Source organism: Panthera leo, chromosome D2 (assembly GCF_018350215.1).
Source record: "Panthera leo isolate Ple1 chromosome D2, P.leo_Ple1_pat1.1, whole genome shotgun sequence".
Lineage (NCBI taxonomy): Eukaryota > Metazoa > Chordata > Mammalia > Carnivora > Felidae > Panthera > Panthera leo.
This window is the reverse complement of record NC_056689.1, coordinates 30533831-30556937: the sequence shown is the minus strand read 5'-3', so window position 1 is coordinate 30556937 and position 23107 is coordinate 30533831. Positions and strand designations below refer to the sequence as shown.

The 23107-nt window shown below is 55.0% G+C and overlaps 1 protein-coding gene across 4 annotated transcripts; it reads left to right on the top strand.

Annotated features, from left to right (window-relative positions):
- The first annotated feature begins 5941 nt into the window (after positions 1–5941).
- Positions 5942–23000, top strand: AIFM2 (apoptosis inducing factor mitochondria associated 2). Of its 4 annotated transcripts, XM_042908746.1 has the most exons (13): positions 5942–6183; positions 8597–8681; positions 11350–11463; positions 11840–12178; positions 13534–13727; positions 14092–14207; positions 15526–15645; positions 16364–16456; positions 18175–18283; positions 19244–19396; positions 20780–20980; positions 21269–21465; positions 22742–23000. In XM_042908746.1, exons 5-12 carry the CDS (start codon positions 13550–13552, stop codon positions 21418–21420), a joined length of 1122 nt encoding a protein of 373 aa, XP_042764680.1. In that variant the 5' UTR covers positions 5942–6183; positions 8597–8681; positions 11350–11463; positions 11840–12178; positions 13534–13549; the 3' UTR covers positions 21421–21465; positions 22742–23000. The 4 variants fall into 4 exon arrangements, with proteins under 4 accessions (XP_042764680.1, XP_042764681.1, XP_042764682.1 ...); XM_042908747.1 differs by lacking the exons at positions 8597–8681; positions 11350–11463; XM_042908748.1 differs by lacking the exons at positions 8597–8681; positions 11350–11463; positions 11840–12178 and having other exon boundaries at positions 21269–21442.
- The last annotated feature ends 107 nt before the right edge of the window (positions 23001–23107 follow it).

The window sequence follows — 23107 nt, the reverse complement described above, 5'->3', positions numbered from 1 at the left end:
GTGGGGATCTTGGCCTGGCAGCAAGTGTTTACAGAGTGTCCGGGATGTGTCCAGGCCTGTCCTGGGCCCTGGGGGTGGGTTGGGGAGTTCAAAGTTATCAATGAGACCAAGGCAGCCCCGAGGAGCTAAGACCAACCCTACAAGTCAAAACATGTACTATGTACCCAGGGCCCTGCACAGGTAGGCCCTCAAAAAATGAAGTCACTGACAGGTTGAATACCTTTTGGGGGATGACTGGGGGGCTAATTCTCAGCAGTGAGAATTGCTGGCAGTGCTTGGCTTCTAACATCTACCTGTGGAGTGCCAACTCTGGGCGGCCTTTATGTGACCACCTCCTGTGATCGTCATTCTCCCCTTCACAGAGTAGGAATGGCCCAGGGGGCAAAGTCAGTCCACAGTAAATTAACGGAGGCAGGGGGTGAGGGCTGAGGTCTGACTTAGCTGAGAGGGGGAGGGAACGATGCATTCCAGTGGGCACCCAGGAGCCCAGTGTTCTGGGGAGACTGGTGTGCCAGCCCATTAGCGTGACGAGCAGGGCAGCTCTGGCCGCTCAGGTGGAAGGCTGTGTCCTCGGGCCCAGGGAGGGGGGGATGAGGCAAAGCCTCATCTAGGTGTCTTAGGAGCCAAACCCCGGAAGGAGGGCAGGAAATGGGGACGGCGTTCCAGGTTGAGAGCAGCGGGAACTGGGATGCAGAAGTGTGAAACCACACGTGTGTTCTGGCAGCGCTGAGTGGAGGGGAGTCCGGAAGGAGCAGGACTGGGGAACCAGCTCCACTGGCCCAGGGGAGGGAGAAGACGGCTGAAGTAGGACTGCCGGGCATGGCGAAGACCAAGCCAGGGCACAGGAGGTGGCACCGACTGCGTGCGGGCCAACGCAGAGAGAGAGAAGAAAGGGCAAACGGTGCCTGAATTCCTGACTAGGACAATAATGAATGGCTAGCAAGGTTAGGGACCAGCTGTTTCCTTGGAGTGTCTGTGGGACCTCACGCAGAGAAGTGCAGCCAGCTGTTGAGTTAGGATAATGTAGTAAAAGCTCCCCCCCATCCCCCCCCCCGCCCCCGTCCCCCAGCTCAGTGGCTTCAGACAGTAGAAGTTTATTGCCCACGTAAAGCCCAAAGTAGTGTACCTGACTAGGAAGGGAAGGGAGGCTTTTATGCAATAGCGGTCGAGGGACCTAGGCCCCTTCCCTCTGCTGGTTCTGTCACTGATCTGGGACCTCAGAGTCTCCTGTCATGTTCTCTGTAACTGGCGGGTGGATGGGGGAAGAGAGAGAGGAGATATTCCTGCTTCTCTTTAAAAAATAATTTTATTTTGGGGGGCGCCTGGGTGGCTCAGCCGGTTAAGCGTCCGACTTCAGCTCAGGTCATGATCTCACGGTCCGTGAGTTCGAGCCCTGCGTCGGGCTCTGGGCTGACAGCTCGGAGCCTGGAGCCTGCTTCGGATTCTGTGTTTCCCTCTCTCTCTGACCCTCCCCCGTTCACACTCTGTCTCTCTCTGTCTCAAAAATAAATACACATTTAAAAAAATAAATAAATATGGGGCGCCTGGGTGGCTCAGTCGGTTAAGCGTCCGACTTCAGCTCAGGTCACGATCTTGCGGTCCGTGAGTTTGAGCCCCGCGTTGGGCCCTGGGCCGATGGCTCAGAGCCTGGAGCCTGCTTCCGATTCTGTGTCTCCCTCTCTCTCTGCCTCTCCCCCGTTCATGCTCTGTCTCTCTCTGTCTCAAAAATAAATAAACGTTAAAAAAAATTTTTATATAAAAATAAATAAATAAAAAATACTTTTATTTTGAAACAATTTCAACATAAAGTTGCAAGAATCCCCATACACCCTTCACCCAGCCACCCCCTTCCACTTTTGCCAAATGCTCCTGTGATGTTCTTTTTTTTTTTTGAGAGAGAGAGAGAGAGAGAGAGAGAGGAAGAATGCAAGAGGGGGAGGGGTGGGGGGGAGAGAGACAGAATCTTTCTTTTTTTTAAGTCTATTTATTTATTTTGAGGGAGACAGAGACAGCACAAGTGGGGGAAGGGCAGAGGGAGAGAATCCCAAGCAGGCTCCACATGGTCAGCACAGAGCCTGATGTGGGGCTCGAACCCATGAACCGTGAGGCCATGACCTGAGCTGAAACCAAGAGTCAAACGCTTAACGGACTGAGCCACCCAGGTGCTGAGAGAGAGAGCGAGCCCACAGCTCGGAGCCCAATAATGGGAGTGGGAGTCAGGGCTCAATCTCACAACTGTGAGATCACGACCTGAACTGAAATCAAGTGTTGGACACTTAAATGACTGAGCCACCCAGGTGCCCCAGGAACAAAGACTCACTTCTATTACGTAAATAAAAAATAGGTTTAGTGTTCAGAACCTCTGGACAGATGCCAGAAACCTCCTTGACCTGGGGAGGCTCTAGGGGTCGCTAGGTGTGTGTGATGACTCAGCATCCTCTCTGCTTTGTTCCCTCTCTTCTTTTTTCTTTAAGTTTATTTAATTTATTTTTGAGAGAGAGAGAGAGAAAGAGCACGAGTGAGGGAGAAAATCCCAAGCAGGTTCTGCACTGTCAGCACAGAGCCTGATGTGGGGCTTGAACTCGTGAACCGTGAGATCATGATCTAAGCCAAAATCAAGAGTCAGACACGTAACCAATGGAGCCCCCCAGGCACCCCTGTCCTCCCTCTTCTGCCTCCTCTGTACTCAGTCCCTCCTTCCTTGTAAGCTCAGTTTGCTATTGGCCATCCAGACCTTTCTGGCCCTTCTGTCCATGCGCTTTGATCTCTGGCTCTCCTTATCACATGCCCCACTTTCAGATTTCATCAATAAATGCCAGAAAGCAGATTATCCGATTGGGCCCATCATCTTCTCACGCCTTGCTACAGCTGGGGCCGTGTTTTCAGAGCAGCCACGGTCAGGGTGGGTTCATTTAGGCTGGGAGAAGACCTACACTGCTGTCTGGATTGCACCCCAGGCTGCTGTCAGCTGAAGCTGTGGGTGTAGGTGCAGTGAGGGCCTGGGGCCACCAGTGTTTACAGGACAGAGGCAGAGTGGGAGCCTGCAAGGGGGCTGAGAAGAGACCAGCAGAGGCACAGGAAGAAAACCAGGGAGGCTAAGACCTAGCTCACCAGCGTCCCTCTTCCTCCTGGGTATGTGCTAGACTGCATTTCGTGGCCACTCTCACAGGTGTGTCCATGAGTTCCAGCTCAACGGCATGAAAGCAGAAGGGAGGTGCACCACTTCCAGGCCTCGCTAGAACAACCTCTGTGTACTAACCCCTTCCCCTGGTGGGAATGGAGGTGACCCCTAAAAGAGACCTTGGAAGCCTCTTGTTAAAGATGGCCTCTGTCTGTCTGGTCCCTGGATGACCGTGTGCAGCCCATAGGCCTGGTGTTGCTACCCAGGCAAGAAAAGCACTTCTTTTGTATTTGAGCCATTAGATTTGGGGGTCTCTTTGTCACGTAGTAGAAGCTACCCTCGTGAATGTAGTCTGTCCCCAGCTGGAAGCACTATAACCAAGCCACATTTTGGGGGAAAGATGAAGAAACAGATTCCTCCTGTCTTTTGAGGCTTATGAATTCAGCTGGAAGCACAGAAGAAGAAGGAAAACACTCACTGGGTTTGCCAGGGTTAAGGGTCGCCTCTTCCTCCAGTGGGGATACGTCGTCTGTTTCTCCCAGCCCCTGGTTGACCCCAGTACCCTGGAGCTCCTCCCAGCCCTGGGGGGCCAGCAGCCAAGTCACCTGTTGTCAGGAAATCTGAGCTCATGACTGAGAGCCAGCAATGCTCCCTTCTCTTAGATTCTGTGACGTGAGACAGTCTGTCCACCATTCCTGCTAATCGTTAAAGTTCCATACTGCCAGTGTTTCTGCGTCCAAACCATACTTTCCTACTACCTCTGGCACTTGCAAATTCAAAGGCAAAAGTCCTTTGTTAGAAGGCAAGGAGCCCCGGTTTTCAGTTCCAAGGCTCCGAGTTCCACAACTGTTGAGTGGGAAGAGAGGAGCGGTGTGGGGTGAGTGGCCTGAGGAAGTGAGTATGGGGTTGCTTTTTGGACTGATGACAATGTCCCTGAGTCAGATAACGGTGACGGTGGCACAGTGTCACATCACTGAACTGTACGCTTGAAAAGAATGGATTTAATGGTATGTGAATTATATCAAGAACCCCCCCCCCCCCATTTATCTATGCAAACATTAGTTTGCACTCCTAGGGAACCAGGTGCTGGGATGGATGCCAGATGCCGGGGACCCAAAGTCCAGCAAAGCAAGGTCTTTGCCCCAGAGAGCAGGTCAATTGTGACTGTTGCCCTCCTTGGTGTCAGTTTAACCTCAGCCCTACTTTTCTCTAGGAGTGTTAGGAGGGAAAAAAGGAGATAAAAGCTATTTGGAAGTTTGCAAAGCCCATGACAAATGGAAGGCTTAGGACATCCAAGCTGTGGCTCTCTGATGGTTCCCCAAAGGCCAGGATTAGGACATGGCTCAGAGGGCCATGAGCGCTCTGCGTGGTTGCTTTTCTGTGGCCGCAGGGGCTGAGAGACGGAGGTAGAGACTCCCACACCTCTGAATCCCCTCCTTCAGCGCGATTTCAGGTGGCAGGGTGCCAGCCAGGATAGGAGAGAGGCGAGGATTCCAAAGAACTGGGAGGTGCAGCCTGGGCTATGCAGGCTAGTAATGTGAGTCGGGTGCTCATGGGAGGACACCAGTTTCCTTCTCAGCTCAGGATGGTTCTGGGCACCAATGTCTTCTAGGTGGAATTGATCACAACCCTTCCCATACCAGGAGTATTGGATACAAGGCCCTTGGCCACAGCTTTTTGAAAAGGTACAAAACAGGTCACTGCTAGGGTGAACATTCACGAAAGCTGGGAAGACTAAGGGCAGTATTCTGGGAACCAGGAAGCTGCCAACATACCCTGTAGCCTTGGGCAAGCTAATCTGCCCACATAAAACACCTATAATGAATGGCTAAGTGCGAATACTTGCATTAAATAGATGAAGATGGCTCATCTGTCACCCAACTGGCTACATCCTACCACCAGGTTCGCATCATTGGGTTTCTCTCTAGATCCTAGCCAAGCCCCTTTGTCTCCAGGACTGCCCTGCTGACTAGTTCCCCAATTTCAGGGAGCCCTGCCATTTCCCGATCCTTTCACCACAAAACAGAACTCAGACCTGTCACTCTCCTGCCTAAAGCCCTGCGGTGGTATCCCATTGCCCTGGGGATGACACGACCCCACCAAGTCTGTACACCCTGCCCACGCTGGGCCACCCTGTCCTGTGACCGCCTCCACCACGCCCCCGCTGTTAGCTCTTTGTCCTGCCTCTGCGTCTTTGCACACCCAGAGCACAGCTGCCTTCCCTCCGCCCTCGTCCAACTCCTCATCCTTGGGGAGAGGCCTTGGCAAGCTTCCTTTATCCCCAGTCTCTCGTAGTGCGGTTAGCGATACAGGTTATGTGTATTTACTATTTGTCTTTCCCCGGAATGTCAGCTCCGCGGAAGGCAGACACGGCGTCTGTTTTGCTCTCCATCCCGACCCCACCCCCCGACCCCCCCACGCCGCGCACAGTGCCGGCGTTCAGCGGGTGCCCGGCGGCGCCTTTTGCCGAATTGCGATTTACAGGCGAGCAGCCTGAGGCTGGTGATCCGTCCGCTGTGGAGTCGCGCTGAGCTCTCGGAGCTTCCGAGGGGCCTGGCAGACAGGCGGCCCACGTCAGAGGCGTGGGGAAAGCGTTCCGGGCTTCGAGCGCTCGCGTGGGCCCGGGAGCGCTCGGCGTCGCCAGGGGTTGCGGATGTCGGTGCCACGGCCGCAGCTCCCCACGCTCCCTCCGGGGGCGGTCACGTACCGAGCCACGCCCACGCCCGCCGGGAGGGGCCCGGGGCGCGCGGCAATCCCAGAGCGGACTGGCCGAGTGGTGCAAGGGGCGGGCTCTCGGGGCCCCGCCCCCCCGCGCGCCCGCCCTACAAGCGCCCAGAGGGGCCTCGCCGGGCCTGAAAGACCTGGCGGATTGCGTCCGAGCTCCGGTGCGCGGGGGTTGTGGCCCGGGCGGGGGAGGGCGGTTGCTCTAGGTACCGGGCCCCGGCCTGCCCCACCCCAGTTCCCTCAGCACACGAAAACTGGGAGGCTTAGGCCCGGCGGCAAGGGTAGGGCAAACTCGCCTCCTCCCCGTCCGCCCCTCGAAACTTCTGAGGTCTTCCCAGGTAAGACGGGCTGCCCTCTCCACGCCCCCATCCTGGGAGTGCTCGCGGGTCACCTCTGGGTGGAAGCTAGTGTCACAGGGCAGGGGGAAAACCTCCGTCTGTAGGAAGGAAATCCCTCGGTTTACCCGAGCGCCCACAGTCTCCGGGGTGCCCTAGGAGGTCTGCTTCTCCACCGCCCTCCCCCCCCATGAAGTCCCAGTTCCCGCGGGGACAAAGGCCAGTGGTCCCGAACTAACTCCGGTGGAGCTGGGAACGCCGGGAAGCCTGAAGTCCACCCGGAGCTGCTTTTAGTGGGTGATGTCGGGCGTTTTCCTTCCAACACCACCCACTTAAACTCACTGGCCTTTCCCCTCCAGCAAGAATCCTTCTGACCCTTGGATGTACAGTCGGGGTGGGGAGGGGAGAGGCCCTTGGGAGCTGATGATCCCGCAGGAGGACAGGCACCGGGCAGAGGGTCAGACAGTTTGGGAAGGGGTTTTCGGGTGTCCCAGCCAGCTTCCTACCTTGTGTTCAAAGGCCAGCATGTACAATATGTAAATGTGTAAAATATCAGGGGGGCCTGCCCAGGCTGGTGTGTATAATGCGCATGACCACACTAGTGTCCAAACTCTCAGGCCCCCCTGCCCTCACCCTTGCGCCTAGAGAGGAGCCCTGGGAGGAGCGCTGGGTGAAACCCGGTGTCTGGAGGGCTTCTGCCTTAGGGGAGGAGACCCAGGCCCACTTGGGCCTGGCCTTGTTCAGGACTCCTTAGTGGTGAGGGGGTGGACCTGGGCTGAGCCCGTGTCCTCCAGGGCCAGCCAGGTCTTTGGCAGTGAAATGAAGAAGCCAGGGTCCAGACACAGGCAGTGAGCAGACTGTTGGTGGGGGTGTTTAGGGAACCACAAAGTGACTTGCTCCCAGGAGGGTATACAAGTTCCATGGCCTTGATTTTCTCTTTGAGTGTATGGAACACCTGAAGGAACATGTCTGCCCAGAGCTGCCCCGTGCTGGGCCATGAAAAGACAGCCCCTCTTCAGACTTTCTGTTCCTTCAGGAACTGGTCTTTTTTGGGTTATGTTCCGTGTGTGTCCCCTCAGGGGCCAGTCATGGAAGGCCAGCTCTCAGGCTGTCTAGTGAGGGAGGCTGCCTGCCCCTCTCCCTCCTGCAAGTAGGGAGGAGGTTCAGGGTGAGTCACACTCTAGTGGCCCCCTTATCCGAACTGCCATTATGGAAACATGGCTGTGGAGATCCACCCTTGATATGACTATGATGACTCAAAAAATGGCCTGTTTTATTTGTAATCTCTGTGAAGCAATGCTGGGGCAATGTCCTTGCTCTGATCAGAGCCCACATGGCTCCTGTATTTCTGAAGCATGACCTCTTAACAGCTTTGGCATAAATGTGGCTTCCTTGCTTTTCAGTAGATTCCTAACAGCCCCTTGTTTGTGTTATTAGAGAAAAATCATCCTGTGGTCAGGCTGGTGTCCTTGGCAGAGAAAGTAGGATTGACTGAGAAAATACAAGTGTAAACCAGATTGTGTGTGCGTGTGTGTGTGTGTGTGTGTGTATGGGGGGGGGGGCAAAGGTAAAATATAGGAGTTGCTGGACATGTAGGAGTTGTTTTCGTGGATGTTCTTTTATTTATTTTTATTTTGAGAGAGTGTGTGCGTGTGCTCATGTGCAAGCAGGAGAGGGGCGGTGGGGGGGGGGGGGGGAGGGGGGAGAGAATCCCAAGCAGGCATGGCGCCATCAGAGTGGAGCCTGACATGGGGCTTGAACTCACAAACCCTGAGATCTTGACCTGACCTGAAACCAAGAGTCGGACATTCAAGGACGCTCAACCGACTGAGTCACCCAGGAGCCCCTGGACGTTCTCTTATGCTGACATTCCTGAGTCTTGACAGATTTCGTTAAGAGTCTCTGGGGTCTCTCCCTTGGCTTGATGTTCGGTTCAGAATCAGACGGTGGGATTGGCAGTTCTTCAAACAGTTGAATCTAGAATTGCCCGACACCTAGCAATCCCACTCCTAGGGATATGTACTCGAGAGAATTAAAAACAAGTGTCCACACAAAAACTTTTACACAGATGTTCATAGCAGCGTTGTTCGTAACAGCCACCAGGTGGAACCAACCCAAATGTCCATCAACTGACAGATGGCGAAACAAAATGTGGTATCTTCGTACGATGGAATGTTAACCATAAGAAGGAATGAAGGGGCACCTGCGGGGCTCAGTCGGTTAAGCGTTCGGCTCTTGATTTCGGCTCAGGTCATGATCTCACGGTTCATGGGATGGAGCCCTGTGTCAGGCTGTGCCCTGACAGTGTAGAGCCTGCTTAGGATTCTCTCTCTCCCCCTCTCTCTCTGCCCCTCCCCTGCTTGTGCTCGCTCGCTCTCTGTCTCTCAAAATAAATAAACATGAAAAATAAAAAAAGGAGAAGGATTGACATGGCGATGCATGCTACAGTTTGGACGACTCTTGAAAACACTATGCAAAGTGAAAGAAGCCAGTCACAAAAGGTATGGAATAGGCAGTCTATAGAGACCGAAAGATTAGTGGTTGCCAGCGGCTGGAGGGAGGGGGGGACGGGGAGTGAGTGCTAATGGGTAAGAGGTTATTTTGGGGTGATGCAGATGTTCTGGAATTAGGTCATAGGGATGGTTGCACAACTTTATGAATGTACTAGAAACCGCTGAATTGTATACTTCAAAATTTTATAATATATGAATATCTCAACTTAAAAAAATAAATGGTAGGAGGCCTGCCCTGCTTTTAAACTCTTATTATTTCTGTAAAAATGACATACCCAGTTAAAAATATTCCACAAATACATGGGGCACCTGGGTGGCTCAGTTGGTTGACTTCGGCTTGGGTCTCAACGGTTTGTGAGTCTGAGCCCCACAGTGGGCTCTGCTCTGACAGCAAGGAGCCTGCCTCAGATCCTCTGTCTCCCTCTCTCTCTCCCCCTCCCTTGCCTCTCAAAAATAAATAAACATTAAAACAATATTTACAACACACACACAAAAAGTTCGAAGAAGAAAGTAAAAACATCACCTGGTGACCACTGTTAGCATTCTGGCTCAGAGTGCAGTTCTGGTCAGAGCGTTGAGGATTGAACTTGGACAAATTATTGAACTTGTTTCCAAAATGGGGACAAAACCCCACACCTGTTCAACACGGAGATACGGATAAAAGCACAAAGAGTTCTCGCTGATGTGATCATTACGTGTCTGTGCGTCTGTGTCTGATTTGCACACACCGTGGGATTAGGCTTCGCATGCCTATTACCTAACTTTTTATGGATAGCCTTTTTCTCCCCCCTAAGACTTTATGTTTTTATTTTTTTATTTATTATTAAAAAAATTTTTTTTTTAAGTTTACGTATTTATTTTGAGAGAGAGAGAGGGAGCGAGCGGGGGAAGAGCAGAGAGAGAGGGAGAAAGAGAAAATCCCAAGCAGGCTCAGCACCGTCAGTGAAGAGCCCGATGCGGGGCTTGAACTCACGAACCGCCGAGTCCATGACCTGAGCCGAAACCAAGAGTTGAGCGCTCAACCGACTGAGCCACCCAGGTGCCCCTAAGACTTTATGTTTTTAGAGTAGTGTTAGGGCACAGCAAAGTAGAGGGGAGGGTGCAGAGATTTCCCCCGTGCCCCCTGCCCCTACACAAATATGGCTTCTCCCATTGGCAACACCACTTTTCCAGAGTGATACATTTCTTAGAGTTGATAAACCTGCATTGACATAATCATCCAGAGGCCATAGGGTTAACTCTTGGTTCTGTACATTCTATGGGTGGGGACTAGCCATGGACAGAATTTTCATGTGAAAAATCATCACTCTAAAAACAAATGGCTCCAGAATATTCCATCGTATGGGTGTATAATAGTGTCGTCTGCCATTTATGGAGGTTTCCATTGATTGATGGCATCTCCCATTTATTGAGGCCGTTTGCGCAGCCATCCTGCTATGTTAGCACATATAATTCAGCCTACACTTTTTGACCACCTTTAGGCTATGTAGCTGGGAAGGCAGGTCTATGACCTAAGCCCCTGGTTTCGGCACGCTGCAAATTAAGTTGTGCCTAGCAGGGTCTAGCTGTCCTTGGGGCTATGGGAGAATTGGCATTAGAATAGCCAAGGGAGGGTCGGCGTGGTGTGGCGTGTTGGGGAGGGGAGGCTGCTGGGGAGGAAAGGTGGAATGGGCTGGGGAGCTGCCAGCCTCCAGTCCCCAAGTGGGAGTGTCAGAGGCTAGGGGAGGGGTACAGATTCCAGGAGAGGCCTCAGGCGGTTTGGATTGTAAAAGAGCTTCCTCTTCCCTGGCGCAGCTTTGGCAGCCCCTCCTAGGCCTGGCTCTGCCCTCGGGCCCCAAACCTTCTACTGGGAGCTCTGGGGAAGCAATTTACTTTTATTGAGGGGTGTACCTAGTTGGGCAAGGCCAAGGTTAGGCTTCCTTTGGGGAAGCCAGTTGATGATCTGGGGGGTCTGAGGGAGCAGAGATTCAACTCCTTGGCCAGCCCACTGTCCGTCAGGCTTATGCTGGGGTTGCTGGACTTTCTGCCCTGGGAAGGAGATTCTGGCCTAAGCTTTTCTTTGGTGGTGAAGGCCCCTGGCCCCGGCTGTTTTTCAAGGCTCCTCCTTGAGCTGCCCTGCGTGGTCCAATGTGACCCAACCCTTCCCAACAAGCTGTGTATCCTCTCTAGGGCCTGTGCCCTACTTGGAGGCAGAGTTCTCTGGTTTTTGTCTGACCTCCTTGCTGACTGCTGGCCCCAAGAGTAGGCTGGCACAGAGGGGGCTGTGTTGAAGGGGGCCGGTGAAATGTATCTCTTCCATAGCTTGCCTCACTGTCTCCCACATTCACAGGCCCTGCTTGGCTTCTGGTATCCTCTCTTGGCCTCTGGCTGGGTTCCTGGGCCCTCTTGGGTCCTGGCCTTGGGAGATATTCTCCTTCTGGCCCAGTTGGCAGATTCAGACTGATGAACACACAGGGGCCAACTCTGGACAGCCTTTCTGAGGGCCTGGAACAGTGAAGGTGGCGCTGCATGCTGGGGATTTGTCTTGGTCACAGCCCTGCTGAGGACTCAGTTTCTTCATCTGTAAAATGGGTGGGATGTACAATCCTTGATGCACTGGGAACCATTCAGCCAATGAGAAATAAAGTTAAATCTCTAATGATTTCCTGTGCCAAAGCTACCGGCTCTGCCGGAGCTGGTTCTGTCTCCCCCAGGGGAGAAATGAGGCAGCGGGGATTTGAATGCCAATGAGAACGGTGCCTGGAGGTCCATCCAACCTTAAGCTGCCTTCGTAAGTAGGGGAAGATCCACGTCTTGGAAACTTACATGTGCAAGGACATTTCAGGGTGTCCCCTCCCATTACAGGCCCAGAGAGGGGAGGGGTTGTGCCCCAGGCCACACAGATGGTGCAGGAACGCGTAGTGGCCTTCCAGCTGCCTGTAGTGCTGAGAGGGTCCCAGATGGCCCGGAACGTGCTTCCCCATTGAGCCTTTTGACAGCTTGCTGTCTGTCCTTCAAAGTTGCCCGGAGTTCCAGTTTCTTACTTCTCTGCCTCGCCTCCCCCTGCTTCCCCAAAACACCCCTTCCCTGAAGCCCACAGCAGCTGTTGGCCTCTCCTGCTGCTTTCTGCGTGCAGCTTTTGTGTAAGCTTTTGTTTCTTTCTTCAGCGTTTCTCTCCGGCAGCCTGGCTTATTTCTGCCTCTCCTTGGAGCCTGGCTCAGGCCAGGAGCTTTGCTTGCCTGTCGCCCCTGAGCCAGCATCTCCCGGCAGGATGCTCTCAGGATCTCAGCTGCAGTCAGGACTGCTCCCCACAAGGCTCCCACCCGAGGGAGCCCAGAGGCTTGGACCAGGAGCACCCTTCTCCGGGGCTAAGCTGCTCTGGAGACCAGGCCCCTCGCCACAGCCCCAGGCCAGCCCCTCGGCTCTCCATGGAGGCACCAGGTGACCCAGGCCCTTGGGAGGGTGAGCCTCAGGGACAGCCTCCCAGACTGGCTGGGAGAGCTCAGGTAAACTGCTCTCTTCTTCTTTTTCCTTTGTGCTCAGTGGTTCGGTGCCTAGTGACCCCTGCCTCAGAAGTCCTCTAGCGTCCGCTTCAGTTCTGTGCCAAGCAGTGTGTCCCGAATCTCAGCTCCTCAGGGATTCAACCATAGTTGGTTCTCAGTCTGCCACGAGCTGGTCAGGCTGCCCCAGTCCACGTGTGGGCATCAGGGGCACACTCGGCCTGCAGATCTGGCTTCCGCCCTCTGCGGATGCTCTCACAGATGACCTGTCCCAGGCAGGGAGCAGGACCTCGCACCCCACTCCCTCTGACCGGAGTCTGTATGATGAGTGCTTCTCCCTCACCCTCCCTCCCTCACCTACCAGCAGGTGTTCTTCCTGCCCCCCTGGGGGATGTTGCTCAGCCATCTTGGAGCGCCTCTGCTGTCCCAGGAATGCTGGGGGCGGGGGTGACTTGCCTACCGCAGGCCCCTCTTCATGACCCCAATCATACCACACCCTGTTTGCACCTTGATTGTCATAACCTGCTAATTGATCTCCTTAGAGACCTGGGGTTCTCCCTCCTTAGACCTGGGGTTCAAGGCGGTGACCTGTGAGCCGGGCAGAATTGGTGTCCGCTTGGTGCAGTGCTTAAAGAATTTTGCTTAGTTCTTTTAACGTGGTCTGTGCGTGCCAGTTCCCCACGGGCGTGCCCACCGCTTCTCGTTGCTGTGTGCCTGCCTAGCGTTGCTCATCGACATCATCCACCTCACCCTCTGAGTCTGCAAGTCCTGCCTTTACAAGGGCAGGGATGGTGTCCGTCTGTCTGTCTGTCTGTGATTACTGTGTCCACAGCACAGAGCGCGCCCCAAAGCAGCAACTCAGTTAATGCATGTTGCTGAGTGGACAACTATACTGAGTGAAAAAAGTGCACAACAATTTGGTTAATGTGGGCAAAAAGTAATATTGAGGGTGCACAGAATATCTCTGGAAGAATTCAGATAAACTCGGTAATAGCGGCTGCCTTGGAGGAGGGAGCTGGGTGGTTGGGGAATGGGATGGAATTAGGATACACCTTGTTCCTCTGGAATTTAATTCAAATGCCACAACATTGCAATTTCATTAATAGACAGTTACATACTTTAGAAAGATCAAGTCCCCGGGTGCCTGGCTGGCTCATTTGGTAGAGTACGTGACTCTTGATCTTGGGGTTGTGAGTTTGAGCCCCATGTCAGGTGTAGAGTTTATAAAAAAAAAAAAAAAAAAAAAAAAGGAAATAAAAAGATCAAATCTTGGCATTTGGGGACTTTCTTGCTGTGGACCACCCCTGCCCTCCCAGCTCTTGAGGCCCCTGACCCTAATGTGGTGTCTTCTCCTATCCCAGGAGCACCCGGTCTGAGATGGGGTCCCAGGTCTCCGTGGACGTGGGAGCTGTGAACGTGGTGGTCGTGGGTGGGGGCTTCGGTGGGATCGCCGCCGCCAGCCAGCTGCAGGCTCTGAACATCCCCTTCGTGCTGGTGGACATGAAGGACTCCTTCCACCACAATGTGGCAGCCCTCCGGGCCTCCGTGGAAAGTGGTAACAGCCTCTTTTCTGGGGCTTTCTTTGTGCGAACGGTCTTGTTAACCACTCTGGGTCTGGAGGGGTTTTCTCCACTTAGGGCAAGGCCTGAATTCTGCCTTTAGACAAATTCCAGAGATTCTTAAGAAGGTCACTGGCCTTAAGCAGCGCCCGTAGCAAGGCTGCAGAAGTAAGAGCTGGAAACTTCCCTGAGGACCTGGTGAGGCCCAGGCTGGTGCTTTTAGGGGGTGGTGGTATCCCGGGAATACCACTGACTCGGCTGTTTGGCCAAGGATACCCCTCAGGAAAGGTTCTGAGTTTTTGTGGCCTCCTATGGGCAGCTCACTTTTACTCTGTGACCTCCTCTGTGTCCATTCCCCAGGGTTTGCCAAAAAGACGTTCATTTCCTACTCGGAGACCTTTAAGGAAAACTTCCGGCAGGGGCTGGTAGTAGAGGTGGACCTGCAGAATCAGACGGTGCTGCTCGAGGATGGCGAGGTGAGCGTCCTGGGGGCTGACCCGACCCTCAGCTGGCTTCGGGAGGCCCCCCACCCCCACCCCGGGGGCTGCGGCTGCTGGTGGGGAAGAACGCGGCCGGTCTCAAGGGCTGAGAGAGTCATCTGTGGCCCCTACGTGGTGCCGGGTGGACAGCAGATGCCTCATAAGCAACGACCTGACCACAGCGGCCACAAGAGTGTGGTGGCACTTCTCCTCAGCCTTTCCTGTACGCCACGCACCGTCTTCAGCCTTCCTGAGTCGCACTTCGTGCCCACCATGACTGTGAGGGCGGTGGTATAGCCTCACTTTACAGGGAGGTTGGTTAAGCGGCTTGCCCAAGATCCCACCCCTTGTGAGAGACTCAGCCAGGACTTGAACCCAGGCTGTTTCACCCCAGGGTCTACGCTCTGATAGCTGGGGTCCCAGACCAGGCCCGGGCCCGGCCAGCCTGTGGGGGCGCTCCAGGCTGTGTAGACTCGGTCATGTAGGTGTACACGTGATCCCACATCCCCCGGATTGGGAGGTGACTGGGGCAGAGGTCTTCGCTCGTGTCTGCAACCCCCAGCCCCGGTGGAGCCCACGGCCTGGTACCTGCAGTGACCAGAGGTCCCTCAGTGAGCTGCCGTGTGTCGTATTAAGGGTCACCTCCAGTCTGGCCCTCTGCTCTATTCAAAGCTCAGGGGGGACTGGAGAGAGGGGACTCCGTCTCTGTCCTCAGTGATTTAGTGTGACTCGGGCTTTCTTGAATGAATTTTCGGGCTGGGGAATCTCTTGGTTGGAAAGATGACCGAGTCTCCTTGTCCTGTGGTTTGGGCCACGGGGAAGGGGCTGAGTGGGACACAGCCCCTCCGTTCTCCCTTCCCCCAGAGCAGCTCTGGTTTTGTCAGCTTTATGTATTTAGGCTCCAAACAATTTCCCTCTTTCCCTCCCTCCCTCCCTCCCCCCCCTTTTTTTTTTTGGCTTGTAAAATCCCTAGGAAATTCTAAACTGACTCCACATGGGAAGTTCGAGTCCTGCTTATCTCCACGAGTAGTTTCCTGTCCCTGCTTACCTGCCCGCTGCATGGGGGTGCATCCCTCCCGTTTCTGTGGGGGGAAGGAGGCTCTGGCAGGAGGTACAGGCCACTTCCTTAGGTGTATCCCGGGGTTCTGGTGCTACCCCGTGGCCGGGCAGTGTCGTGATTTTGCTCCTTTCAGAGGAGGGCGGCCTCAGTGTGCCCAGAGGGGCCTCCCCGACCTGGTGCCTCTTGCCCAGCGGCCTGATGGCATTCACTAGTAGTCCGGGGCTGCCCTCACCTCCTTTCCCTTGCTCCCTACAGGCCCTGCACTTCTCACATCTTATCCTGGCCACTGGCAGCACCGCGCTCTTTCCGGGCAAGTTTAACCGGGTGGCCAGCCGGGAGGTTGCTATCCAGGCCTACGAGGACATGGTGAAGCAGGTGAGCCGCCCGTTGGCCAGGGCGGGCTAGCGAGGGCCAGGTGGACCCCCGGGAGGGTGGGACCACTATGGCGAGCCCCGGGCGCAGCCGTGAAGGTGGGGCGTTACTAGGGAGAGACTCCCTGGGGGGAGGCCTTTGTTCCTGTCATCGAAGTCTGGACATGAGCACCCCAGACCTCACACAGTGACTGGTGTGGGTCCCCGACTTGTCTCTGTTGGGGTCCCGTTTGCACAAGGCTTTGTGTTTCACAGAGCGGGCTCGGATCCATGATCGCAGGCAGCTTTCACTGAGAGGTGGGCGGGCGGGGTCTGGCACCACTGGGGTGAGGAGTGGAGACCCAGAGAAGGATCCCGAGGCGGCTGCTACCGCGTGACTGCGGCCAGGCCCTGCCCTCTCTGCCCAGCCGCTGAGGAGCCTGGGGAACCTCTCTCGCGTCGTCAGGGACAGACGTGAGTGTCAGGGTCGGGATCCCGGCTGTGAACTCAGGCAGACCTGGGCCGCGGTCACCTGCCCCTGGGCCGCGGTCACCTGCCCCTTGGGGCTGATGCAAGAATCGAGGGAGCAGACGCAGGGAGATGGCCGGCCCCGTGGAAGCACATTTGAATCCCAGACTCGGAAAGGCTTCTGTTCTCTTCTCGGGGCCAAGGGGCCCACGCCCTGGCCGAGCCACGGGGCGGACTGGGTCTGAGGGCGCGTGTTACACTTCCTTCCGCTGCAGGTCCGGCGCTCGCGGTCTGTGGTGGTGGTGGGAGGCGGCTCTGCCGGAGTGGAGATGGCGGCAGAGATTAAAACCGAATTCCCCGAGAAAGAGGTGGGCGTGCGGCCTTGTCTTTGCACTCGGGGCCCAGCTTCTCTGCACATCGGCCTGGGTGGCGGTGCTCTGCAAACTTGGAGCGCGAACGCGTGTTTCCGCGCCCTGCTCTCTGCCGTGGGGCGTCCCCTCGAGTTCCTCTCTCTGAGAACCAGGGCCGGTGAGGGGTCCCGCCCTCCGGTCCAGCCAGGAGGCGTGAGGTGAACTCCCGTGTCCCCTGCCGTGTTCCAGCCTCTTGAGATACAAACGTAGACCTTGGTTCCCTCTTTTTGCCGGCCCGCAAAGACCCCTGCGGTGGGTGTTCCGTGTGAGGCAGGCAGCGGCTGTTTGGTCTTCAGGAGACCGTGGGCCTGGCCCTGGGTGGCTCCGAGAAAGGAACCTCACTGGCCGTGCTGGGGAAGGACTGGCCAGCAACCCCCCCCCCCCCCCCCCCCCCCGGCCCGGGGACGGTGGCCTTGTTCCCTTTTACTGATGGAGGGGTGGAGAAGCTGCCTGGTCCCCTGGAGAGAAATAGGACACCCTGGCGGGATGTAGAGGCTCGGCCGAGGGCTGAGTGGTGGTGGGTGATTATGGGACCTCGATGCAAGAGCTTGCTTGCAGCTGATGCCGGACCAGCTTTCGAGAGCCACATGGGCCCTGTGGCTGTTCTTTTTCCCTAAGGAAGGGCGGGTTGGCTTTGAAAAGTAAGATCAATATGGACGAATTGAATTACATGGCTGTTCTGCGGCAAATTATTGGTAATTATTATGAGCGATTGATGTAAAAGTTTGTTAATTTTGATTTATGGGGTAAAGACCAGTCTGAGGTAGTTAAGTCAGTCAGTATGGCTTCCGTATGTTTATAACTGGTGGACAAATCCAGGTAATACTGGCCACCCTTTATTTGGCCCTCAGTATGTGCTTCATACCTGTTTTCCCGGTTCATCATTACAAATGTGCTAGGAACGGGACTGGATCCCTGTTTGACAGACTCTTTGGGAAGTGTAGATTGGGTATCTGAGAGGAGGCTTCAACTCAGGCAGTCTGACTTTAAAGCCCAAGCTTCCGGGGTGCCTGGGTGGCTCAGTCGGTTAGGCGTCTGACTTCGGCTCAGGTCATGATCTCACGGTTCGTGAGTTCGAGCCCCGCACCGGGATCTGTGCTGACGGGTCAGAGCCTGGAGGCTGCTTCGGATTCTGTGTCTCCCTCTCTGCCTCTCCCCCTCTGCTCTGTCTCTGTCTCTCTCAAAACTAAATAAACGTTAAAAAAAATTTTTTTAAAGCCCAAACTTTGAGCATCATTCGTGGCTGCCCCACACTTCCCTGTGCTCACCCAGACAGCAAGGAGACGTGCCTGCGAGTGCCAGTTTTAGAACCAACTTTAATGTCAGTGTCAGCCTGAGTTGTAGTTAGAATGTCAATGGTTTATATATAGACTATAATTATAGGTGCCCGAGGTTGCCTGAAAATCGTTTTCCACGTGGCCCCGGGAGCGGGGTGGGGTATGGAGCACTGGTACATTCTGAAAGAGTCTTAGGCCAGGCGATGTGGGCTCCAGCCCAGCTCGCTGTGATCTGGTTCCGGCATTGGGCGGATGACTTCTCCAGGGCCTCAGTTTCCTCACTTGTAAACTGGCAGTTGGCGAGGAGGTAGAAGAGATAGACTGATGGCATTTTTAAGCCTCTTCGTGTGAACAGGAGACTCAGTGGCTCCTTCTCTGCTCTGTGGTCGTTTGTCCCAGGTCACTCTCATCCACTCCCACGTGGCCCTTGCCGACAAGGAGCTCCTGCCCTGTGTCCGGCAGGAAGCGAAGGAGATCCTGCTCCAGAAAGGCGTGCGGCTGCTGCTGAGTATGTGTGCAAGTCCCCCCGCCGCCCTGCCCCTCTGCCTGGCCCCGTGAGATGTGCCCAGAGGCTTGGTCCCTGCCCCAGCTAGAGGGCCCTCGGTGTCCTGGGGTCGAACCTTGTTGTCCAGCTGGAGGCTCTGTGTGTCTTCAGACAGGCCAGAGGCCCTGGGACTTACAGGATTCCCCTGCCACGGAGGCAGTGCTGTCCTGACTATTGCTTTGGACACAGTGCAGGTGGTACCGGTTTGCTGAACGACTTAAGAAATCACCTAAAGGATCTGACCTGAATTATGATGACTCTGTGGTAGCGAATGGTGGGGGTTTTTTTGGTTTGTATTCAGAAAGTGGTGAGGAGTGTAGCCTTTGATGAGAGCAGGAGGGGAGGGCACCACCCAGCTCGTTCAGAGAGCCGGGCCCTAACCCCTGCGCTGTGACCACTCCGTTTCCGGGGCTCAGCGTCTGCGCTTTTCACAGGGAGGCGTGACGTTCCTGCTCCATGCAGACCCCTCCCGGCTCCTGGTCCCTTTGTAACTGTCTGTGCAGTACTGTGACCACCTTTGCTTTGAGGCAGTGTGGAAAGTAGGCTGGCTTCTGGACTTTTCTTGCTTTCACCTCAGTGGTGCGCCTGGAGAGCCTTCCTGCCTGGTTAGGATGATGTAGCTGACTCTCTGGGAGGTGTGGCGGAGGTCTTCCTCAAACAGCTTTTCCCAGAACGTCTTGGGAAACTCAGTTTCACTTTTGCACGCTGCTTCGGGGAACTTTCCTCCCTTTGGATCCTCTGGGGTGGCCGGAAGTCCACACTGCGCTTCTTGGGGCAGCAGGGTGGACTGGCAGAGGGGCAGGGGGGACGCCAGGAGCAGAGCAGTCGCCTAGTTGGGCCCCAACAGCCCAGGGCTTCCCGGGTCACCCTTGGCTTGGGCCCCAGCCCCCTGCCGGCCTCCTGCTCACAGATCTCCCTTGACAGGTGAACGGGTGAGCAACCTGGAGGAGCTGCCCCTCAACGAGTATCGAGAGTGCATCCAGGTGCACACGGACAAAGGCACAGAGGTGGCCACTAACCTGGTGATTGTCTGCAACGGTATTAGGATCAACAGCGCCGCCTACCGCAGTGCGTTCGGTAAGCAGGGGCTGGTGCCCACTCGCCGGGCCGCCTCACCCTTCAGCCGCTGCAGGCCGAGCAGGCCTCTCCACCAGGAATCCGGTCGCCATCCCTTCCCCCTCCATCCCAACCGCTCAGGTCTCTTCTGAATGGTGACATCAGACTTTAAGTTCAAGTCTGGATCCGCTCTTGTTGTGCCTTCTTTCGTTGTGGCCGCGACTTAACCCCGGGGTGGCCCAAGTGACGGGTCTTTCAAAATTGGAGCCCGCCCCCTTGTGGTGAGAGATGGGAGCAGGTTTCAGAGCCAAGGAAAGATCCATTGTTTCACTTTCTTGGTACCCGAAGGGGAGGAAATTCCTGGGTCAGGCCTTTTACTATTCACAGGTATGCCGTTCGCCCCAGGCCCCGATGCAAACATTTGGCCATTCAGCTTGGAATGACCATTTGGGGAGTAGAGGCAATCATGCGGCTTGAACTCTCCTGCTCACTGAAAGGTGAGAAGAGGCGGAGTCTCGGCCTCCGTGTGTGAGCCAGAGACCGTGACTCTTCCTCGGCCCCGTGATTGCTGTGTCCCCAGGTCCCTATCGTTTACTCCGTAGCACCCTTCCTGGACAAGGAGCTCCTGTTTGGGTCCTACAGGAAAGAATTGGCCAATCACAGAAGAAGGAAGCTAGTCCCGGCCATGAGTAGGGGTAGGATTGAGTGCTTATAATGCACAGAGATCCCAGAATTTTACACCCATTGGTCTTAATGTTATATTTTCTTTTTTTTTTTTTAGTGTTTTATTTTTGAGAGGGGCAGGGGCGGACACACGGGAGGGACAGAGAGAGAGAGGGAGACAGAGGATCCGAAGCAGGCTCTGCACCGTTAGCGCAGAGCCTGACGCAAGGCTCGGACTCACGCGCCGCGAGATGATGACTCGAGCCGAAGTCGGACGCTTAATGACTGAGCCACCCAGGCGCCACTTAATGTTACATTTTCAAAGATAATTCTTTTAAGCCCCTTAAAAAGAAAAGTTTAGCATTTTCTAGAGCCCTACGTTTACTTTCAGAATCTGATCCGTGTTCAGAAGGAAATTCAAGACTTGGTTAAGTTGCAGCTTGATCACTGTAAGGTAATCAGCGTTAAGCACGGTAACTTAGAGCGTCAGATGCATTATATAAGGTGGCACTTTCTGTCTTTCTGACCAGTTTCCAACCCGGAATAGTTACCTGGCCTCTGCAGGAAGAGTTCTGAGATGGGGACTTTAGGCAGACATGAATTGGGTGGCCTGCTCGCCTCCTGAGGCCGTGCCCCTGGAGGGCGGCCTAGCCGGCACCAGAGGCCATCTTCACTGTGCCCTCGCGGCCACTTGACACGGCAGCTCGGGAGCCTGGTTTCAGGGTTGGCTCTTCCTGGCAGAAAGTCATCTGGCCGGCGATGGCGCTCTGCGAGTGAACGAGTATCTCCAGGTGGAGGGCTGCAGCCACATCTATGCCATCGGCGACTGCGCAGATGTGAGGGAGCCCAAGATGGCCTACCACGCCGGCCTCCACGCCAACGTTGCCGTGGCCAACATCGTCAACGCCAGGAAACAGAGGCCCCTCAAGGCCTACAAGCCAGGTGAGGAAGCCCCAGGTACTTCTCGGTTTGCGGAGAGCTGGGTTAGACGCGGTGAAGCCTTTGCGAGCTTTCGGACGAAGTGGGCCTAGAACACCCTCTCAAGGCTGGCGATGGAAGCGTCCCCCTGGAGCTCGTTAAAAATAAGTCGGGACTCGCCCGTCTTCCTAAAAGTCATGCGCGTTTCCCTGTCCTCAGACCGAAGGCCCCGGGGAGGACTGTGCTCTGGGGATGGCAGGCCCGCGAGTGGTGAGCGGGAGTCGAGCGTGTACGCACGTGTCTGCTCCACAGGCGCACTGACGTTCCTCCTGGCCATGGGGAGAAATGACGGCGTGGGCCAGATCAGCGGCTTCTATGTGGGGCGGCTCATGGTTCGGCTGGCCAAGAGCCGGGACCTGTTCGTCTCCTCGAGCTGGAAGACCATGCGGCAGTCTCCACCCTGAGCGGGAGCTGGGCCGCCGCCAGGTGAACGGATTGCTTGACCAGAGGTACCCACCTGACAAAGGCCAAAGAGCAAAGGCTCGTTTCCTAGAGTAAGGTGCCAGTGATGGACTGACCAGAAACCCACCTTATGGAAAACCAAAACCGGGAGAGAAAGAGAGAGCCGGAGAGGGAGAGAGAGGGGCATTAGAAAAGACACCCCCTAGAGGATGCTTTCTGGGGTTGGAGAGGTCGGCTTGCAGTTGTGCTGGCTGAGGGGTTCGCCTGGTCCTGGGGAGGGCATAGCCAGCCTTCTCTACCCCGGGCTCTTCGTGTGTGTGTGTGTGTGTGTGTGTGTGTGTGTGTGTGTGTGTGAATGCACGTGTTGGCATTCAGGACTCTCAGAGCAAGAGAGAGCAGGCTCTCCTGGTGGCTGAAATCCTGTCTTATTAGGGCAGGCAGGGGAACCTGCATGGTGGGACCATCTAAGGAGTGGGATTTGGGGTCGAGATGGTCTGCACCCCGAGCCTCTCCCATCAGATTATGGGTGGGGAAGCCTGTGCATTCTTCAACACCCAGGTTGTTAATAGGAGCCTAATTTTAAACTGTTAGTCCCTGTAATCTTTAATCTTCACAAAACTTTGTATATTTCCATTTCTAGGTCCCGATGATATACCATAGGTTACATTTAAGAAGAAAGAGTTAGATAAATTTCCCTCCCGGTTAGCCTATCCTAACAGAGAGTGAGTTTTTCCAAAGCTAACAGGTTAAGATGGAAACCTGGCCTGCCAGCCACTGGACATGTTAAGGAAAGGCAGCCGAGCTAACGGGACCCTTGGGTGGGTTGCCACTGGGCTGACGTTCAGGGAGCAGAGGGGGGCTCAACATGCTTCTAGGCTGCCGTCACGGTCAGTTGTGCAAGGGACAAAACTCCGGCTGATGCTGGGGGTGGGGGACCCTGTGGGAACCTCTGGGGTTTTGTGCTTCTGGTTTCCTGGCCAGCCCCAGTGACATTTACGTGGAGGCCCAGCCGTGTGGCAATGCCTGCCACCGACCGTGTTAAGGCACATAAAGGACTCGTCTGTCTGGGAGAAGACTTCCAGTTGGGGGGAGGGAGTTTATTTTGGAAGACGTGGGTTAAATCTCCATAATGGAAGTGGTTGGTGATCTCACTGGAATAAATTCAGGCCCGGCTCACTTTTGATGGTGGCCTCTGGGTACTTGGCCAGAGTCCTTGGGACACCAGCCTCACCAGGGTTCTGAGTGCTCCCTGTCTGGGCTGTGGCCTGGGTCGGTTCCATTTGTTACCCAGGCCTAAGTGACACGCGTGCCTCTCTCCCAAAGGATGACTACCCCACTGGAGGCTTCACCCAGGGCTCCGTTCCTGTGGGCCACGGCCAACCAGGCTCCCCTTCTGGAAGCAGGACCTGCTGCCTGAGAGACAAAGGCTATTCTGTGCTGTCTGACCTGGGGACTAGCAGGGTGGGAGTCTTGGCTCATTAGTGACAGGCCTTGTCCTATTTATAACATTTTACAAGTGTCCCCCCACGGGGACATGGTTTTTCCAAACTGAGGAAAATATTGCAATAAAAGAATATGTTGTAAGAAAGACACTGGATCTTCTGTGTTTTTTTTTGTTTTCCTTTCATTTTCTTTTTCTTTAAAAAAAAAAAAACAAAACAAACAAAACCAAAACAAAAGCCTGAAGCA